The sequence below is a fragment of the Carassius auratus genome, chromosome 34 (genome assembly GCF_003368295.1).
Source record: "Carassius auratus strain Wakin chromosome 34, ASM336829v1, whole genome shotgun sequence".
Taxonomy (NCBI): domain Eukaryota; kingdom Metazoa; phylum Chordata; class Actinopteri; order Cypriniformes; family Cyprinidae; genus Carassius; species Carassius auratus.
The window spans coordinates 21,192,864-21,215,954 of NC_039276.1; the positions used below are offsets into that span (position 1 = coordinate 21,192,864).

The 23,091-nt window shown below is 39.6% G+C and overlaps 1 protein-coding gene across 2 annotated transcripts in view; it reads right to left on the bottom strand.

Annotated features, from left to right (window-relative positions):
• Window positions 1-23,091, bottom strand: part of mylka (myosin, light chain kinase a) — a 70,826-nt gene that overhangs the window by 16,900 nt on the left and 30,835 nt on the right. For both annotated transcript variants that reach the window (XM_026218610.1, XM_026218611.1), the window contains exons 3-13: window positions 20,079-20,286; window positions 16,230-16,275; window positions 15,558-15,723; window positions 15,321-15,486; window positions 15,081-15,102; window positions 14,105-14,598; window positions 12,932-13,135; window positions 10,894-11,028; window positions 8,125-8,277; window positions 712-849; window positions 81-278 (exon numbers count right to left, since the gene is read on the bottom strand). In XM_026218610.1, coding sequence (XP_026074395.1) covers window positions 81-278; window positions 712-849; window positions 8,125-8,277; window positions 10,894-11,028; window positions 12,932-13,135; window positions 14,105-14,598; window positions 15,081-15,102; window positions 15,321-15,486; window positions 15,558-15,723; window positions 16,230-16,275; window positions 20,079-20,286 — 1,930 coding nt within the window. The remainder of the gene's footprint in view (window positions 1-80; window positions 279-711; window positions 850-8,124; window positions 8,278-10,893; window positions 11,029-12,931; window positions 13,136-14,104; window positions 14,599-15,080; window positions 15,103-15,320; window positions 15,487-15,557; window positions 15,724-16,229; window positions 16,276-20,078; window positions 20,287-23,091) is intronic.

The window sequence follows — 23,091 nt, forward strand, 5'->3', positions numbered from 1 at the left end:
TGTCTAGCTGCAGATCACACCTGCTTTGGTAATTTATCTAATAAAGTAATATTTATAATAAGGAACCGTGTGATTTGTACCTTGTACAGTGAGTGAGGCTTGGGTCTGAGCGACTCCGGCTTCATTCCACACCTCACAGGTGTATGTCCCTGTGTCCTCAGGAAACACTTCCTGTATGAAGAGAGTATACCGACAGCCCTTTCTCTCAAAATGGAAATCCTCAGACTCTTGGATCTCTTTTCCATTATGCAGCCAGACCACCTCAGGGGCAGGATTTCCTACACAACACACATTACACTTGCAAATGGGGTTAGAGAGAATTGATGGGGGTCAGTAAAATAAAGAATAATAACCAGCACTGACTAACGGAGTGTGAAAGAAAGTTGTGTAGGCAACTGAGATTTACAAGCCACGTGCTGACACTTAAAGCATTGGGATTGAGTCATATTAATAATGAAAACAAAACAAATACAAATGCTTTCATTTTAATGACTTCAGAAAGTTCATATGTTGCTGAGGTCACATAATCATGAAAATACACAGTCAGGAGACCATTCAGCGTTACACGGGAATAGAATTAAATAGAATAGAATTAAACAGAATAGAATAGAATAGAATTAAACAGAATATAATTAAATAGAATAGAATAGAAAACTCTCATTATGCTCTCCTCCTAGATGGAGAAGCTGAACTCATGTTGAACTTTTATACCTGTCACTTCCACGGTCATTGTGACCTGACTGCCGTCCATGACTCTGAGATCCTGCAGACCTCGGAGGAACACCGGGGCAGACATTCTCCTCGCATCAGTCCCAGGAGGAGCAGCAGACCTCTTAACACTTGACTTGGCTAGAGAACAACATACAGACTATATTAATCCTGCTAAAAATTACCCCAACAAAATTTGCATTTTAAAAGAACAATCATGTTCACTTTATCTAAAACCATTTGCTAGAATCTTCTGTAGTCCATCACATACACACACAGTAGCATCTCTCCTCTTCAGTACTGCACCAAAGTCAGTCATATGATTACTGTACATGAGAAAAGTTAGGGGACATCCTGTGTCAAACATGTTAGAACTATTCGAAGATGCATCAGAAAGGTAATGGATGTTGCAGGCTGTGGAGAGGCCATGTCCTCAACTCAGTCGGGAATACAGCTGTTTTAGAAGTGCTTCTGCTTCCCTTTATCTGTTCTGTTCCTCAACATTACTGTGAAGACACATCATACTGGAACTACTTATTTGTCACATGTATATGACCTCTATTATCTCCTATTGTATAACTATCAACCTCATCATTTTTTATTTTTTTTTGCTGCAGTAATTTATAATAATCTCAAGAGGGAATTCATATTTTAATCATGTTAAATCACACTGCAAAAAGTGGCAACCTGCAGTTGTCATGGTAAGGAGCTATTTCTACCTCATTTAACAAACAAAAATCACATTTGTTTGTAATAATTATTGTATTCGATCAAGTTGATCAAGTGATGTTAACTAATATTGTTGAATGAATAAAACTATTCAATTTAGACGTCACCATTTTTTTCAGTGCACTGATGTGAATAAAACTCCATAGATACTCACTGTCTATTCTGCTCATTAGTACATTAGAATTACTGCTTGTATCAGAGTGATGTAGTGAAATCTGACCAAATTACAGCCATGCTGAAATTAAGTTGAGCAGCACTTGTGATGCTGCTTAAGTATATATTGTAATTAAAATAAAATGATGCTTCTGTTTATATATATATATATATATATATATATATATATATATATATATATATATATATATATACACACACATATATACACATATATACACATATATACACACACATATATACACATATATATATATACACATATATACACACACATATACACATATATACACATATATATATATACACATATATACACACACATATACACATATATACACATATATATATATACATATATATACATAAACATATACATATATATATATATATATATACATATACATATACATATACATATACATATACACATACATGTATATATATATATATATATATATATATGAGAAAAGTTAGGGGACATCCTGTATCAAACATGTTAGAACTATTCGACGATGCATCAGAAAGGTAATGGATGTTGCAGGCTGTGGAGAGGCCGTGTCCTCAGCTCAGTCGGGAATACAGCTGTTTTAGCACACATACGACTCAGACAGACCGGGTATAAATACACAGAAGGCTAATGGGGGAATTGGACACAGGTGGGGAACAATCAATTAACTAAAACAAGTAGGAAGGTGACCAAATAAGGGAACAGGAAGTGATAGGGTGACCGACACTGAGGGAACAGAGGACACCTAGTGGAAACCCAGGGAACACAACCCAGACACTGTGACAGTACCCCCCCTCTACGGAGCGGATCCCAGACGCTCCACGACAAGACACAAAATAGAGACTAGGAGGGAGGCGGACAGGTGGAGGCTTAGGGGGAGGGACGGAGAGCCAGACTAACAGAGGGGAACAGACAGAAACATAACAGAAACCAAGAAAAACAAAACAGAAGTCCATGGAGGACAACATGTGGCGCCCACCAGGGCGGAGCAGAAGACCACCACTACCGTGTGGTCAGGGTGGAAGCCCCCCAGGGTGGAGCAGAAGACCACCACAACCGCGTGGTCGAGGCCGGGGTCCCCCAGGGCAGAGCAGAAGACCACCACAACCGTGTGGTCAGGGCGAGAGCCCCCCAGGGCGGAGCAGAATAACACTACAGCCATGTGGTCAGGACGAGAGCCCCCCAAGGTGGAGCAGACCTCTGTGCGGCCAGACCAACGGGACGACGAAACTCTAGTAATCCCCTGGTGTCCTTACTGGACTCCAGAAGATCGGTGCTGGCCTGACTCTGCTCTCGAAGATCATTGGTGACTGGCATTTGTTCATGAAGATCACCGGTGACTTGACTCAGTCCTTGACAATTACCGGTGACTTGACTTGACTCTGAAAGGTCAATGGTGACCAGCCTTGTCTCTGGAAAGTCCAGCGGTGACTAGCCCTGACTCTGGAAGGTCAGCGGTGACTAGCCCTGACTCTGGAGGGTCATCGGTGACTAGCCCTGACTCTGGAGGGTCATCTGTGACTAGCTCTGACTCTGAAGGGTCCACGAACACCTGACTCGACTCTGGAGAGTTCACTGTAACCTGACTCGACTCTGGAGGGTCAACTGGAACCTGACTCGACTCTGGAGGGTCAACTGGAACCTGACTCGACTCTGGAGGGTCAACTGGAACCTGACTCGACTCTGGAGGGTCAACTGGAACCTGACTCGACTCTGGAGGGTCAACTGGAACCTGACTCGACTCTGGAGGGTCAACTGGAACCGGACTCTACTCTGGAGGGTCAACTAGAACCGGACTCGACTCTGGACTGCCTGTGGAGACAGGGCGTATGGTCAGGGTGAGAGCCCCCCAGGGCGGAGCAGAAGACCACCACAGCCATGTGGTCAGGACGAGAGCCCCCCAAGGTGGAGCAGACCTCTGTGCGGCCAGACCAACGGGACGCCGAAACTCTGGTAATCCCCTGGTGTCCTTACTGGACTCCAGAAGATCGGTGCTGGCCTGACTCTGCTCTCGAAGATCATTGGTGACTGGCATTTGTTCATGAAGATCACCGGTGACTTGACTCAGTCCTTGACAATTACCGGTGACTTGACTTTACTCTGAAAGGTCAACGGTGACCAGCCTTGTCTCTGGAAAGTCCAGCGGTGACTAGCCCTGACTCTGGAAGGTCAGCGGTGACTAGCCCTGACTCTGGAGGGTCATCGGTGACTAGCCCTGACTCTGGAGGGTCATCGGTGACTAGCTCTGACTCTGAAGGGTCCACGAACACCTGACTCGACTCTGGAGAGTTCATTGTAACCTGACTCGACTCTGGAGGGTCAACTGTAACCTGACTCGACTCTGGAGGGTCAACTGGAACCGGACTCTACTCTGGAGGGTCAACTAGAACCGGACTCGACTCTGGACTGCCTGTGGAGACGTGAGGCGCCTCGGCTTCGGGCACTGCCTCTGGAACGGCCTCGGGCACCGTCTCTGGAAACGACCTCGGGCACCGCCTCGGGAACGGCATCGGGCACCGCATCGGGAACGGCCTCAGGCACCGCCTCTGGAACGGCCTCGGCCACCACCTCGGAAACGACCTCGGGCATCGCCTCGGGAACGGCATCGGCCCCGCCTAGGGCTCGGGCACCGCATCGGGAACGGCCTCGGGCACCGCCTCGGCCTCCGCATCGGACACCGCCTCGGCCTCCAGAACAGCATCGGGCACCGCCTCAGCCTCCAGAACAGCATCGGGCACCGCCTCGGCCTCCAGAACAGCATCGGGCACCGCCTCGGCCTCCGGAACAGCATCGGGCACCACCTCGGCCTCCGGAACAGCATCGGGCACCGCCTCGGCCTCCGGAACAGCACAGGGCACCGCCTCAGCATCGGCCACCACCTCGGCCTCAGGAACAGCCTCGGTTACGGCATCGGGAGCGGCATCGGGCACCGCATCAGGAACGGCCTCGGGCACCGCCTCGGCCTCCAGAACAGCATCGGGAGCGGCATCGGGAACGGCCTCAGGCGCCGCCTCGGCCTCCGGAACAGCATCGGGCACCGCCTAGCCTCCGGAACAGCATCGGGCACCGCCTTGGGGACGGCAGCGGCCTGCTCAGGAATGTCCTCCTGGACGGCAGTGGCCTGCTCAGGAATGTTCCAACTCTATGATGGCGAGTCGATGGCACCTTGTCTGGAGACTCAGGCATTGAGTCGGCCATCTTGTGCTGTGGCGCTGGGCTGGTGGCCATCTTGTGCTGTGGCGCTGAGCTGGCGGCCCTTTTGTGTTGTGGCGCTGGGTTAGCGGCCATCTTGTGCTGAGGCGCTGGCTCAGCAGCCATGACGTGAACCGTCTTGGGAATCTCTAGGATCCTTGATAGCATCTCGAAGTAATCGAGAAAGGTGTCAGCGGCCATCTTGGGCGTTGGTGCTGAGCTGGCAGCCATCTTGCACTGTGGGGTGAGGCTGGCTTCCATCTTGCCTCGTGGTGCGGGGTTGGTGGCCATGCACCACAGCTGAGCTGGGTTGGCGCCCATCTTGTGCTGTGGTGCTGGACCTGCGGCCGTTAGAGCCCTGCACGGGCCTCAAATCTAGGCCCGAGCCCGGCCCTGGCCCTGGCCCGAGACACTCAGGCCCTAGCCCGACCCGTGTCAGACAGCTCATCAAAATGATCATCCTGAGTCCCGCCTGAGCCCGTGGCGGGTTCCCTCAAACCGATTGCTTCTCTCCCGCTCGGTGGCTGGGGAAGAAGTGTTAATCGACATACCGCTGGATCTCAAGGTTGACGGAGTCCTTCTGTCACGTTCGGTGTTACAAGAAACACAGGAGAGATCCAAATGCAGGTACGAGGTTTATTGAGGGGCAATCCAAGGAGAATAAAAAGTCAAGGCAGGGTCAAAACCAGGATATCCAATAAACATAACAAAAACAAGAACACACGGCAAGAGCAGACTCAGGAAAGTAACACACATATTACAAGGACTCCGTGACATAGACTCAGACAGACCGGGTATAAATACACAGAAGGCTAATGGGGGAATTGGAGACAGGTGGGGACAATCAATTAACTAAAACAAGGAGGAAGGTGACCAAATAAGGGAACAGGAATTGATAGGGTGACCGACACTGAGGGAACAGAGGACACCTAGTGGAAACCAAGGGAACACAACCCAGACACTGTGACATATATATATATATATATATATATATATATATATATATATATATATATATATATATATATATATATATATATATATATATATATATATTAAAAATAACATATTTTCCACTCATTTCAAGATTCACATCTGCAGTAAATACATTTGAACCTACTAAATCTCTTAAACGTTGGGGTTATGCATAAGCAAACTGCAATCTGATTATTTTCAGAAAATGCAAATCTCTCTCTCTCGCTCTCTCTCTCTATTTCCTTGGTGAAATGTAATTAAATCTTGTTAAATCCAGTGTATGAGGAGTATTTGGGTGCCTTTATTTTATAACATGTGCACTTACAGTATACTTACAGTTTGCTTACCCAAGTATAGCATAACTACATGGATTAAGGGTTGGTAGTAGGGTTAATGTAATTACTATAGCAAGTAAATAGTATGTAAACGATGCCTGTTAATAAAGTACTAACAGGAATATATTTTATACACTGTTAGTTGTACATGCATTTAAATCATGACAACTCTAAAAACAGTTTTAGCATGTTGATGGATATGAGAATGGTAGTGTGTCTGGTCATATCAGACTAGATCTGTTCTGCACAGTGCTACTGCTACTGTTGTTTCATGCAGAGTAAGTACGGACTTGCAGCACACTGCTGTGAGCATCTAAAATATGCTGCTGCTGCATGAGTAGGCAAACATAAACTCAGTAGTTGTTATAGACAGGTGGAGCTGGGGAAGGTGGCGGGTTTCGGAAGTGCTCTTTCAAGTGCTACAGGCCCACCTTACAGCAAATATTATTTCAATGTTGAGCAAACAGCTCATTGGCTTCAGAATCTGCAGAGGCCAGTCAGCTTATGCCATGGAATAAGTGACTGCTAACAGACTGCATGAAAAGTACCTTTCAGACTGTGCCATCTAGATTTTCAAGACTAATCTAGAATATATAAAATAAGGATCAAAGCATCATTTGCTTTTTTTTTTTTTTACATTTAAATGTTTGCACAAATGCATTTATCAAGCACAGCATACTAGACAGCAAACTGGACGTTCGTTATGCTTTTTTATGTAACTTGAACTGTATTATTCAAAGCTACTGTACAATGAAAATAATACCATGATAATTCACAGGCAATCACTAAGTTTAATTAACACAAATATGCAGCTTTTGCTGCTTCAGTATTTAGTGAATAAATAAATCATTTCCTTATAGCCATCGATATACTGTACTTTCTATGCACTGCTTCTAAATGCATGCTGAATAGTATTGTACCTTTACATTAATGCATAATGTCTGAAAACACATCAGTTAAAAAGTCATGAAACTTGTTTTTTCTTTTTCTTTTTTTTTTTTTCTTTTTTAGATTGAGCGGGTAATTTTGCTTCTTGTCCTCTGAGACTCGGATCAGATAGAGCCATTGCAGAATGTGTGTGTGTGTGCGTGTGTGTGGGAAAAGACTGGTATTTCACATTTTTAACCCACTTGAACATGGAACCTCCACCATTAGACAGCCTCACAGACTGCAAGAGAGCAGATGTTTCTCTAATCCTTAAAATAACTCTCAAAAAACGTATCCTTGATATTCACTGATCAACGGAACACATTGCAAACTCATCCTGAATTGTATGAATGAAGTTAAAACACATAAAAAGTCTGTTGGTTTTTATGACTCAAATGCCTTCTGAGTTTGGGTGGAAGAAATGTATTTAGGACATTTGAAAGAAAGATACAGTAAGATTTATAATTCAAATAAAGCCATGTTTTTATCCTGCAGTTAGATATGGAACATAAATCAGGACACTGCAGGGGGTACCAGAATAACAGGAGTCAGTTTGATTAATTTCTTGCTTAAAATAAATAAATAAAATTAAAGATGCCTTCATTTTGTTGATATGAATTTTGTTTATAATAACTTTGGCTTCCCAGTTCATTTAATTTTCGTTCTGAAGCTAGCTATCATAACTTCCAAAAACTATTATACATCTGAACTTGAGAATAAAAGTGAAATACTCTAATGTTATAAAAATAAAATCACATGACTGAGGTGTCCTTGAGCAAGGCACCAAACCCCCAAATGTTCCCTGGGTGCTGCGGCATAAATGGCTGCCCATTGCTCCAGGTGTGTGTTCACAGTGTGTGTGTGTGTGTGTGTGTGTGCACTTCGGATGGGTTAAATGCAGAGCACGGATTCTGAGTATGGGTCACTATGCTTTAATCACCCAGGTTTCATATTTTCTAGCTAATTCAATGACAGTCAGAAAGTGTTAAGTGTGACTGACTTCAGCGTCCAACATGTTTTAATTCTGAATATGCTGGCAAATAATAATATAGAAGAAGGAGACGAGTGTCTTACCGTTAACCAGTACATGAGCTGTAGACACAGCTCTGCCGTGATCATTCATTGCGACACATGAATACACTCCTGCATCCTCCAAAACAGCTGCTTTAACTGTCAGCTGAGTCACACTGTTCTCAAACACAGTGAGGGAATGTGGAACGGGCTGATCTGAACAGATGAATACAGAACAAAAAGAAAAAGACTGTATGAGAAACTGACTGATGAATCAAGTTCGGAGAAATGTAATGTAACATGCCACTGAGACAGGGATGTGGATGACAAAAACTGGGATGGACAAGGCCACGATTATGTAGATAACATTTATTTTGGAGCGATCATAACGAGAACGTAGAGAGCTGCAGTGATTACACTAATTAAATTTTTCAGGCCGAAGTTTTGTCTCTCGTCAAAAACACAGTATGATTTTTCCATTGTTTTGGACTATTGCAGAATATATTTATTGCTCTGTAACCAATACCAAATTGGTAGCCTAAAAGGTAAAAAACCAAACGTAGGCTATAAACGAACTTTACCACCATTAAGAAAAAAATAATAATAATAAAATACATAAAAAACTTGTTCCCTGAAAGATTAGAATAGTTTGCAAGAGCATGATTATAAACACAAACAGTGATGTAATGACAATGTATTTTATGTTGCAGAACGTCAAAATATATTGAGTCTGTGTTAACCACAGACCATATTGCAGTCATAAACCAATGAACAGCTCAGCCTAAATTTTGATCTCCACTGATAGTGCCCTCTGGTGGAACTGGAATGATTACTATCTGAATATATCTGTCAAACAGCAATTGCATACAATCATACTACACATACGTTGTCTCTTTGCAGTATAAATCACAATGTTAAATGCTTTTGCTTATATATGACATTACTGCTAAATGTGCCTGAGACCACCAGGATTCAAACTATGAGCAATTATGAGGAACAGCAGCTTATTCCTCTTTTTCTGGCTTTCTTTTCTTTTTGTAAACCTCCTTTTTCCCCCCAAGAATTGTAAAATCTGCCCGCACAGATGCAGTAAGCTCTCTCTCTCTCTCTCTCTCTCTCTCTCTAGTGACCGAAGTCTTCCAGTCTGTCTGATCCAGGACAGCACACAGAATCTACTGTTCATATGGAATTAACCAAATTAAACCAAATAACAAATATGTGAAGCAGGCAGAAAATGCTTTTTTTTGTAATTTGTCAAAGATCTATAGTCACTATACAGAAACAGAATACATGTTGAATAATAATTGTTAAATCATTGAATTATATGGAATCCTATGAAGTAACATTATCTTGCATTTTGCTATAATTAACATCATTATTAGTGGTGTTTTCACATGCAAACATCACTTTTTACTGTGCTTTATTCTTTCACTTATTTTTTTCCTCAAACTCCACATTGGTGCTAAACTGTTTGAAATTCTAAAAACATGAAGTTGTGCCTGCTTTGGGCTGAGATACTGCAGTTATAACAACCCTGCAGCCCCATCTGTAGGACAAGTGGTTTGGAGAATGAATGCATGGGACATTTAGATTTGTTTTAAATAGTTTTCAGATGATGGATACAATTCTAGATCATAGCTGTTTTGTTTCGATTGTCTTAGATTTGGTAGAACTGTTCAGATTCTTTAAGAAAGCCAAAAAAAAGGTGAAATTAATATGTCTTTTTGAAAATATATTTCAGTTTGACAAAATCACAGCAGCACTACTGTTACATGCAATTGTTGCTGTGAAACTCAGCTACAAGACTGAGATGTGGCTGTGTTCACAATTTTACATGAACAGCATTTATAGGCAAAGAACAAATACAGGCAAAGACTGTTTTAGCTGGACAGAGAACAGAGTGACACACACACACACACACACACAACCATTCTGTCTCAGACATGGGCAGAGACAGATACATTTATTTCTTGGCATTGTAGGTCAGAAATATTTACAGTAAAAAAAAAAACAACAACAACAACAACTCCAATTCATGCATCTGAGTTCACTTCACTGATACCTGTGCAACTCAACTGCCATTGAGTCTGATCCACAGTGCAGGTTATTTAGGCTAAAAAACATCCTACACAGGTAGAAACTAAATGACCAATCACAAAAATCACCCTTTCTTTCTTTCTTTCTTTCTTTCTTTCTTTCTTTCTTTCTTTCTTTCTTTCTTTCTTTCTTTCTTTCTATAATATATTTATTTATTTACAAGATGCTATTATGGTTTTATTTTTATATTTTCAGTTTACATTTTAATTTTGTTGAAATTTGTCATTTTTATTAGCTTCTGTGATTTTATATGTCTGTAGCATTTAGTGGTTTTATTTCAGTTTTAGTTATTTTAGTACATAAAGTTAAACTAAACGAAACTGAGGAATGTTTCCTTGGCAACTATATAAAATAATATCAGTATTTATTTATTTGTTTGTTTTTCAGTTAACATTACTTTAAGTAACACAACATTTGTTTGTTTGTTTTGTTTTAGTCGACTATAATAACTGACGGATCAGATACATTAACATGGATTAATTTCGCCAAGGCTTTTATTTAAAGTGACATAACAAATCAGTTTGTTGTAAGGCCAGCAATACTGATAGACTACACAGTGCCAGGCTTGAGAATAAACTATATTAGTTCTGTGAACAGACACAGAACCGTGCAGGTTACAAGTAGTCTGACTTTTATTATTAAACATTGTAGATTGCTGCTTGGTGCTAAACTGGGTATATGTGTAGAATTACTGAATTGAATGTGTCCCTCAAACACTGTGTGCTCGTACTGTACCATTGTGCAGCCAGGTGATCTCAGGTAGTGGTCTGCCCTCCACTGAGCACTGCAGGTGCAAGTCCTGTCCCTCTGATACTGAACAATCCTTCAGAGGAGAGATGAACACTGGGGGCTTCGCCTCCACCCTCACACCTTCAAACACACCCACCCACCAATACAAATAAAACATCACGAAACAAGACATAATTCACCCCAAGAACATTCGCTGAGGATTACCAAAGGATTTGAGTTTTGGATTTCCTCAGAAAAAAGAATGAAGAATCATAAACATGAGTACGTCTCTTTTTATTTATTGATATATTTGTATAGTTTTCACATAAAGTGTAAACATTTTACTAGTTAGACTTTTTCCAAACTATAATTCCTGACTAAATGTATAATCAAGTGGAACATAATGAAGTTTAATTGACATAATCTAAATATTCTACTGTACTATTAGTATCAGTGACCATCACAATAATGTTAATAATGTAGTTTATCATTTAGTTTATTTGAGAGCACATAAACAATATACACTTTGGAAATGCTAGGTATGTGATGTCCATTTATACATTTTAACATGACACAATACCAGTCAATACCAGTTTGCTAAAGCAGTAATATTGTGAAATATTTGTACCATTTAAAATAACTGCTTTCTATTTGAATATATTTTACAATTTAATTTATTCCTGTGATCAAAGCTACATTTTCAGCATCATTGCTCCAGTCTTAGTCCAAGTGTAAACATATACACTATATCATTCAAAAGCTTGGAGTCAGTATATACAGAAATTAAAGTTTTATTTAGCCAACACTTGATAAAATAAAAATTATTAATACGATAATTGTTACAAACAATGCTGTTCTTTCAATTTATATAAAAAAACACTGAAAAAAATATTCTCAGCTCTTTTCAAAATGAATAATAATAATAATAATAATAATATTAATATTAATATTAATATTAATATTAATATTAATATTAATATTAATATTAATATTAATATTAATATTAATAATAACAATAAACTACAACTTTATTTTGTCCTCTCATTCTTTCTTGTAACTCTTCCCTCTCAGTGACAGCTGACTGAAAGGCTCATTATGCACCTCATTATGCAGCTCATTTTGCAGCTCATTATGCAGCTCATTATGCAGCTCATTATGCAGGCCTTTGTCTTCTCAGTTGTAAATCACAATGACATTCATGGTAGTTGACGCCTACTCGCATATGACTTTTACCAACAAAAAAGTGTCTTAGAAAACTTAAATCAATCTATTGTTTTCTGTAAGCGAGTAAACAAGATGATTTTCACATAATTTAGAAGCAAAAATTCTAGGCTACAAGCTCCAGTCTTGTGAACAAATGTTCTGTATGTGTTGTATGACCTTATTTCAGGGCCTTCAAAATTTTCATTTTTTACTAACTACACATAAACGTTGTTTCCTCAAAAACACAATCATGTACATACATGCTATTTATATTTTATTGTAGCCCAGTTTGTACTGAATACAGTGTTTTCAGACTTTAGCCATGCATATGTTTATAAGTAACTGAAAAAAACACACACAAAAGGTCCCCAAAATACCCTCAGAGGGTTAAACATTTGTGGTCAGTAAGATTTTTTTTTTTTTTTTTTATAAATCACACACACACACACACACACACACACATATATATGTGTGTGTCTGTATATTATAATTCCTTTTAAAAAATCTTACTGACCACAAATGTTTGAATATATGTATTCAAATGTTAAGAAAATAATAATTATTATTATATTTTAAAAAAAGATGATTGATTGAAGAAAAAAACTGTAAATGTGTAGAATGTTTCTAAAAAATGATTTTCTTCTGAACTTCAAAAGATCAGAAAATCAAAAGATCTTTAAAAATATACTGCAGTGTCCACAACTTCATTGAAAGTAAATAAATAAATAAAAAATAATAATTAATGATGTTACTGCTTAATTAACTTATAATGAACAATTATTTGTTGTTTTTGTTATAATACTTAAGATGAAGATGTATAAAATGACTGGTGAATTCTTACGTTTGACAGTCAGACTCCAGTGGGCCGCAGTCTTTCCTCTTGTGTTGGCAGCAGTGCAGCCGTATTGTCCCGTGTCAGTTATGTGAGCGCTCTCCAGACACAGGACGTGCAGACTGCCCTCCTGTCGTGTGCTGACGCCTGATCTCTGTCTGAGAGGAGCTCCATCTTTCATCCAGCTCACTGTCGGCACTGGAGACCCAGACACTGAGACAGCACAGCATCACATCACTCATTTAACAACATCTACGATTTCTGCAAAGCAAAGTAACACAACATTGCACAACATCTACAGGTCTTGCTTTGATTTGAATACATTTGTTTCCCCATTGAAGAACCAACTGTCTTCTTAATCAACTACCCTCACACACCTGTATGTAATCGATAGCAATTAATGTGGGCGGCAGTGGCTCAGTTGTTCATGTAGGTTGTCTACCAACCGGAAGATTGGTGGTTGGTGGTGTTGGCGCAGTAGATAAGACACATGCCTTTGGTGTGAGAGACCTGTGTTTGAATCCACTGTGAGACACCAATGTGTCCCTGAGCAAGACACTTAACCCTTAGTTGCTCCAGAGGCTTGCGACCTCTGACATATATAGCAATTGTAAGTCGCTTTGGATAAAAGCATCAGCTAGTAAAAAAAAATGTAGTATAGTTTAAATTTAAATTAAATCACTTAGCGTAGTGTTTTTGACCCAATTTATATATAATTTCATAATTACTTCTATTGTCTGTGAAATATGGTTAAACTGTACTGCTGAATGAATTGACAAACATTTATGATATACTAAAATATACTTTTAAGGTTATTTCCAATTAAAATTCATTAAAAATATACGGGTTACATGTTATTTGAAGGTGTCTTGTAACAGTATAATTATACAATTAGTGATATTAACTATATTCATTTACTTTGTGGTTAGGGTTAGGATTAGGGTTTGGCTCAGGGTTACTTTCATGTAATCATGCATCATTAATTGTTACGATAATAGTAAGTACATGTAACTTGTAACAAGGAAAATAAAGTGTCATTGATATATGCCATGCATTTAACTTTATTTGTAATTACACATGTGCATGTGCCGCTGTGCAGTGATTTAGACAGCAGCAGGTCATGAATTAAATAAACTGCAAACTACTATTTTGATCCCAGTCACTCCAGTTCAGTAGACTCACCTTGGCATCTGAACATGACCTTTTCCCCTGGCGAAACCTCTCGGCTCTGAGGCTGGGAGTCAAAACTTGGCAGAGTTTCTGGCATGTCCACTTTGCTCTCTCTGGTTTGCTGGCGGGCGTCTCTGCTGGACTCCAGCCGTGATGCTTCAGGAATCTCTTCTGGATCTCTGAACGAATCCGAAGCTCTTTTTATGCTACTTGACTCATTCTTTACAATGTTCTGACTTCTTACATCCACAAGGTTTGATGTCTTTTGACCAGCTGCTGATTTTCCATCTGTGGATTTGCTGATAGGTTGTGAGGATAGTGATGATGTTATTTTTGGTTTGTCTGTTCTGGTCACAGTGGTAGTAGACGGTGGTGTGTGTTTCTTGTGTGTCTCTGTGGTTGCAGTTCGGATGGATGGGTTGGAAGGTTTCTGTTCCACGTCAAATCCGTTGGTGCTGTGCTTGACAACAACTGGTTTTGAGAGATCTCGAGATGCTTTGGGGACACTATGGAACAAAAGATTAAAAACAGTCAAGTGAACAATCATTGCTGACTGTAAAGAAGCAGTAGAGCAGAGTCTTTTAAACTGAAAGATTGAAAACCCAGATTGCAGACTAGAGTGAATGACTCTTAATGGCATATAGGCCATAGATGAGTAAAGTAAAAGTAAATATATATATATATATATATATATATATATATATATATATATATATATATATATGTGTGTGTGTGTGTGTGTGTGTGTGTGTGTTTTAAGAACCTTAAAATAATTAAGAACCTTGAAATTAGCCCACCAAGTTGATGGCAGTTATATGATTCATTGTGCAGATTAAAAAACATTTTTTCAATATTTTTCAAAAAAAAAAAAAAAAAAAAAAGTAAAAATACTACATTCTGTCTTGTCTTGTAAATTTGGTATTTTGTTGTCACTTTTTTGTCAGTGCAAACTGCAATTGAAAGGACTAAATAAAAGCTCTTCACTTACGTGACTGTTTCAGTGTCTCCATCTGCAAAAGAACAATGGAATAAACTTTAAGAACTTCAGAATCTGAAATGTTAGCTTTTTAGCAAAATTTTTGCAAATTACTTTGCAAAAGTGAAGTGAAGTGAAGTATAGTGAAGTGTGGCAATTCTCGGAATTTGGTCACCAAAGAGGGCAAAATGTTTTATTCAGAGGCCTTGAGAAATAGCCCCACATCTTTATCTGTTTCTCTTTCTGTGTTACCTTGGACAATAAGTTCGGTGGTTGCAGAGGCTTTCCCGGCACTGTTAGCCACCAAACAGGTGTACACACCAGCGTCCTCTGAGCATATGTGGCGAATCTCCAGGAAATGCATTCCTGACCTCTCAAACATGTTATAGCGATCAGACTGCTGGATCTTCTCTTCTCCCTAACAAAGAAAATGCATTAATATATTTTGGCTCAACCTGTGATTTTAGATATTCCATAATGGTGTATCACCTTATACCACTGCACCAGTGGCTGGGGTCGTCCCGTGATCTTGGCTGAGAATTTGCCACTCTGTCCCACTTTGAGATACAGGCGAGAAGGTTTAGTCACAAACTTTGGGGGGCTTTCACCCCAGATACTGGGTCTATTCTCTACTGCAGGAACACCCAGCAATCCACTGGAGACAGAAGATAGAAAACAAATTAATTTACAGGACTAAATCCAGGTATATAATTTATTACATAAATTTTGCTGTTTCTTGCAAATTTGATAGAAATTACATGTGCCTATAAAGTTGTGCAATTTTTTTTTTTTTTTTTTTTTTTGTCTAACTTCCAGAATCCTAATATAGCATGATTTTGTTCATATGGAGACAATAAAATATAGAAGTTAAAATCACAAATTAATTTTTGCGATAATCTCGTTTTTTTTTTTTTTTTGCTTTTTTGCTTTAATTAAATAATTAATTTAAATGTATTGTTGTGATTCATATATATATATATATATATATATATATATATATATATATATATATATATATATATATATATATATATATATATATATATATATATATATATATACCCGCATAAACATGTATACTCATTAACAAAATGATATAGTATGTTTTGTATTTCATATTCATGAATGGCATGTCCTTTTTCTAGGCAGTATGTATCTCACCCTGCTCTGTTGGAGGAAGGAAGACTGTATTTTTTTCCTGCATTTCCTGTGTGTGATGGAAAAAGATAATCACAATACTCAAAAAACAAAGTATACACTTATCCATAAACACACAGAATTAATTATACACATTAAAAGCAGATATTATCATTTCCCCCTCATCTTTCTCTATCTCTCCTTCCCTCATAAACATGGCTTGAGCTGCATGCTATTATCTGTTGCTATTTGTAAAGCACTTGAACGGCTCCATATGTGTTTCTGTGAAGTATGTCGAATGAAGTTTATTAGGCATTTATTAGTCTATAAATCAGAACAGATGTAGTGCTGCATCTCTAAATGTGGACATGTTTACTATAGGCAAAATAGTAAAAATGAGGAATGTAGTATACACTATAATGTAAACTTTTAAGTATGTGCACTGTAGGGTAAACTGCAAAGTAAACTATATTAAAATAGTGTACAGTTTAGCGTTTATTCTATGCTGCAATATTTACAAACTTTCTGCTGAAGTATGCAGTGAGGTGTAATTTGTATTTCTTGTACTGAGATTATTCACTTCAGTATAGGAATATGCAATCTTTATGAACATCTGTATGCAACTGTTACAATAAATTTTTAAAGGAACAGTTCACCCAAAAGTCTGTATAACTTTCTGTGGAAATGTTAGAGAAAGTCTAAGCCTCTCTTTGTCAAACAGTGAAAGAAAGTGGTTTAAAAAGTCAAGCTCCAAGAAAAAAAGTCCTAACCCTCATAAAAGACCATACTGTAATTTTGTGTGAAAACATGTTTTATGTGTGCTTTGTCTGTCTGTTTTCTGTCTGCCCTGTTTGAACTAGTTTTCCTTGATTAGTCCATTCTGTTTACCTGTGTCCTGTTAATTAGTCAAGTCAAGTCAACTTTATTTGTATAGCGCTTTATACAATACTGATGGTGTCAATGCAGCTTTACAGTGTCAAACAGGAAAATAGTGTGCCAATGATGCAAGTAGACACTAACAGAATCATTTTATTATCTAAAGTCAGTTCATTGATGATTCAGTCATCATCCAGTTCAGCTCTCTTTTAAAAGTGTCTCTTCAAATCAGACAAGCATACCCAACTGAGCAAGCCAAAGGTGACAGTGGCAAGGAACCAAAACTCCATCAGTGACAGAAATAGAGATAAAAACCTTAGGGGAAACCAGGCTCAGACAGGAGGCCAGTTTGGTCAGATCAAACCAGCATGGTGTGGTTTAATTCTAGGTAGCAACACAGGTGCAGAGGACTTGTCTGTTTCCTTTGCCTTTTGTTTATTCCTAGCTCTTATGCTCCCTTGAACAAGGGGATTACTCCTTTGAGGACCTCACAAAACTTTCTAGATCTCATCCATCTCATTACCCAAACAACTGCCTATGCACATTTAATTATGTCGGACTGAACACCTCGTCCAAGGCAAAACTGTCTGCCGATTATTCTCGAGGGAGTTTTGCCGCTTTTGTAGAGAGGGTGCTGGAGGAAAATGGACTGTATCTTTCCATTTGCCCCGCTGAGGAAGACATTAGCCAAACATAATCTTGCTGCACAGAGAAATTGCCTGAGCCAGCTGCAGTTGGAGAACCCTATCATGCCGTGACAGGAGAGCCAGCTCAAGAACCTGTGACTGAACTGATCATTGCCCTGGAACCTGAGCCTCTAGATTGGTCTGACCAGGTGTGTGAGCTGGCAACAGCATCCATGCCTAAGGGAGTTTTGGTTGAGATCACACTCCCTCCACTGAGGGTGAGCTGCAGCTGGACACAGTACAATATTCTAAGGACATTTTTGGACATTTTTGAGGAGGATCTTATTGACCGGGTTGGTCCCCTGTGTTTCTGAGTCTCCGCTGGTTCTGTCTAGCTCTCCTACAGCTCCTGAACTCCCTATGACTCTTAAATTCCCTCTCCCACCTCCTCTTATGCCAGCCAGTTCCTTAACCCTGTCTCCGCTGGTTCCTGTCAGTCCCTCAGCTCACCCTCAGTCAGCACTATCTGGGTGCTGAGATCTGCCTAGGGCCTTCCAGTCTCCAGCTCCACCCAGGCATGAGGATCCCCTATCTCTGCCTTGAGCCTCTGAGCCCTGGACTCCACCTCGGTCCTCCGACCCATCGGCTCCGCCTTGGATCTTAGCTCCTTTGTCTCCACTGTGGCCCATTATCCCACTGGCTCCACAGGGTTCCCTCGTCCTGCTGGCTCCACTTTGGTCAGTCGTTGACCATCCGCTGCCTTAAAACTCCACTCCTCTGACTTCGCCTCATCACTCTATATCTCAGGCTCTGTCAAGCTCCTCCTTCCCTCTGGCTCTTGATCTGAAAGCTCTACCTTGGCCCTCCGGACCTCGGGTCTCGCCCTGGCTCTTCGTCTGCTCGGCTCCACCTGAGTCTCCACCTCCAGCGGCTCCATTTCCATCAGTCATACCCCTGGTGTAGCCAATTCTAACTCCAACATGGCTCCTCCCTCCGGCGACTCTACTGTGGGTCACCGTCCTGGCTGGTCTCTGGATCTCCACCTGGCTAAATCTGCTCCTTGCTCCTCCCTCCATTTTCACCATGGTTCCTCCTGCAATCAACTTCTCTCAGTCCCTGCCTTTCTCCTTCTCTACACCCTCCTCCTGAACCCCTGCACACCCTCCTCAGTTGGACTCTATGCATCACAAGGATGCGGCTTATCAGGAGGGGATGAACTGTTATATGTATGCTTTGTCTGTCAGTTTTCTGTCTGCCCTGTTTGACCTGTTTAGTTCCCTCATACTGTTCACCTGTGTCCTCTTAATTATTAATTTGTCCAGGCAGAAAAATATATAAGAACTACATTTGGTTATTACTACATTTTGTTGCTATGCTTAACACATGCTTGCTACATTGCTGTAGCACCTCTTTTCACCCTCTGTCTAAAACTCTCTGTTTTAATTCCTGTCTCTTTAAATTTTGCTTTTCAGCTCCTGAGGCTTCTTGAGGAGCTGCAAACAGTATTATATATATGGTAACTATGTCATTGTTATTGTAAGTCCATTATTTTTAGCAATGTTTTATTTTTATTTTTAAAAATAAAATTGCTTAATCAGTATCTGTTATTATATTATCATGAACATATTATCCAGTGATGTACAACAAATGCACTTAATCTAACATATTCTCTAAGGACTTCTTGACATTCTATCTTTTTTTTTTTTTTTTTTTTTTGTTAATGTACAGCATAGATTATTTTGAGCCTTTACTCCAACAAAAAACAACCATATAGGTTGTTTGTGCTAGCATCTTATTACAACCTATATTTAAGTTTTAATGTTAAGTGCTTTCTAGTCAGTGTAAAAATAATGACAGTATCGTGTTGCGTCTGTCGTCATGAAATGACGTATAATGTAAATACCAATTAAAATGCACGTTTATTTTAATGGAATGTGTGGAGTTTTTACACCGATCACACCTAACCCCACCCCTTAAACCTACCCCTCACATAAATCATGCAAAATTAAGATTTATACAGCATATACATTTTATGAGTATGTGCGTTCTTTGGGATCAAAACCATGATCGCGTGATTACATATAGTCGTATAACATAATACTCTACCAACTAAGCTACATGAGACCCAAATTATAGCACAAATAAAAGAGTTTAAAACATTAATATGAAAACGTCCTGTTGTCGATAGGAGCTCAATTCTAGTATACGCTCTGATGGGTCGTATTTCAGGGATTTGGAAAAACGACCTTTACGATCATATTGGTTGGAGGACAGGCTGATTATTTTATAACCCTAACACTGACTAATGACTCAGATCTTTCTAGAACACTCATTCAAGATAACCCTCAAGCCCATCATGGTGATGCTTTACCTTCCACAATGATCTCCACGGTTACCTGGCAGCTCCCAGCATCATTGACAGCCTCACATGTGTAACGTCCTCCATCCTCATCCTGGACATCCTGGACCGCCAGACTAAAGGTCCCACGAGCACTCTGTTCCATGGAATAATGATCTCCTGCTATCAGTAGCTTCCCATTCCTAAACCAGCAAACCTGGGGCTCTGGAAAACCACGTACCTGACAGAGATCACACAGAAAGTAAGACATGAACATGATTTGGGGCTGAGTAAATTATCAGGAAATCTTTATTCAGGAATAAAAAATATATAAAGAGTATTTTCTGAATAAAAATATGTGCATTTGTGGTTAAAAAGAATATAAAATTTTATTTATTTATTTTAGAAAATTACAGATTTTTTTATTAGATAAGACGGTTATTCCTCGGTTGGGATCATGTCGAGCCCTTTAAAGCTGCACTGAAGCTGCAATTTGGACCTTCAAACCGTTGATCCCCATTTAAGTGCATTACATGGAGAATAATCCTTTAATGTTTTCCTCAGAAACCTTAATTTATTTGTGACTGAAGACAGAAAGACATGAACATCTTGCATGACATTAGCCACATTTCTAGCATTTGTAATACTGCATGTTTACATATTAAAATATCTAAATTACGACCTATGCACACAATGTCAAATGCAAAAAAATAAAAAATAAAACATTAATTCATCTGTTCATGACCTCAAGGTTAGATTATTGTAATGCTTTATTGGGTGTTGTTAAAATTAATAAACAAATTCCAGCTGGCCCAAAATGCAGCAGCTTCTTACTCGAACCTGGAAGCATGACCATATTAGCCCGGTCCTGTCAACACTGCACAGGCCCCTATTAAACAATGTATAGATTTTAAAATATTGCTTATTACTTATAAAGCCCTGAATGATTTAGCACCTCAGTATTTGGACAAGCTCTTATTGCACTATAATCCTCCATGTCCGCTGTGTTCTCAAAACTATGGCAATTTGATAATACCTAGAATATCAAAATCTACTGCGGGCGGCAGATCCTTTTCCTATTTAGCACCCAAACTCTGGAATAACCTACCTAACATTGTTCGGGAGGCAGACACACTCTGTCCATTTAAATTTAGATTAAAGACCCATCTCTTTAAGATTGCTTACATATAACACAGTAACACATTTTTAATATTCAAAACCATTAATGGATTTTTAGGCTGCATTAATTAGGAAAACTGGAACCGGGAACACTTCCAAAAACACCTGTTGTATTCGCTACATCATTAGAAGAATGGCATCTACACTAATATAAGTCTGGAGTTTTGGTTCCTTGCCACTGGCGCCTCTGGCTTGCTAAGTTGGGGTCACTTAAATCCCAGCGATATTGTCGACTTGATTGCACAGATATTAGTTAAACTGAGCTGAGCTGGATGATGACATCATTGAATTCAATAATGAACTGACTTTGTGCATTATTGACACAATATTTTCCTATGTAATGCTGTTCAGTTGTTTTGACACAATCTGTATTGTTAAAAGCACTATATAAATAAAGGTGACTTGACTTGACTTGACTTGACATGGGGGTGAATAAGATTTGTTTTACTCTGGAAGTGGACTAATCCTTTAAGAGATAAAAACTCCCCAGAAATATCAGATTTGTAGAAACATGCATTAAGGTAACTACAGTATGTCTTTCTGTGCTGTGTCAGCATACAACCACATTAACTCAGTAAATAGATCAGCAGTAATTAGTCAACATGACCGTCCAAGCAAACGAGTGAACATTCCTCTGTCTGACCAAAGGAAGCTACTGGGTGTGTAAAGCAAGCCGAGACAGTTCCATAATTAAAAAGTTCAGTGAGACAAATATGAACAGCATTCTGGACATGCTTAAAACCCAGTGAACAGAGACAGGAACAACCTTCATTATTAGTTACTCAGTAACTGATTATCAGCATTGCCCTACTTATAGACCAAACAGCAGAGATTTCCCTGTACTTATTTCCTGGGAACTTTCGGTGTGTGTCTAATGAGTGATGAACAAAAACAACAAAAAAACAACAACAACAACTACAAAAAAATCATACCTACTCGCAGCACTTCTCTTTCTGTCATAAAGCTTTCATGATTATAATAAGTGCAATAATTAACCATGGTAGGATTACTACAGTGGACTGTTGGATATTGTACTGTGGTAATCAGTGCCGAATCTAGCTCCTGGAGAGCCAAAGTCTTAGACTCAAAGTCAGAGTTTAAGCTCCAGTCTGCCACAAAAACATCATGGAGGCTTGTTGTAATCCAAGGCTGGATCTGAAAGCTTAGGCAGCTGACTTGTTGCCTTGCTGCCGTATCAGGCAATGACAGACAGTGTTTGCATCTGAAGATGCCTCCCTAAACTCAGACAGACTTCTGAGACAGTATAATGTTCTAATACTAAATGGGGAAACTGTTGGTGACAACTAAATGATTATAAAATTATTATTATTAAGTTCTAATGTCTTGCTCAATATGAAGTCAAAAGTTATTCAAAAGCATACAGTACACACAAAATGTCGACCGAGTGCAACTTTCAGATCCGTTTTATTTCTTAGCGCTACCCACAGCCTCAAATGCCCAGGATAGTGGGATATTATCAACAGTGAAGGAAAGGCGACATCTATGCTGCCTTTGAAATGTGATCAGATGAAGGTGTCTCTGTAGACAAGAAGTGTTCCCATCATTAGTTACGTATGTGCCTTGTTGCCTTCATTTTTCAGCATTCAGATGGGCCTGGATGTTTGCTGTAATCCAAAAGATATTTAATATGTTGAATCAGGTCTTAAGCTAAAATTTACAGCACACTGGCCCTCTGAAAGCAAAATTGGGCACTTCAGAATTGGGTAATACTGTAGCACTTTATTTTACAGCCTTGGTCTGTGTATACATAATATGTACATATTGTAGTGATTAGAATAATTCGGTAATAACTAGGTACTAACCCAGAACCTACCCCTAAACTTAACTGTAGCCCATGTAGTTATCT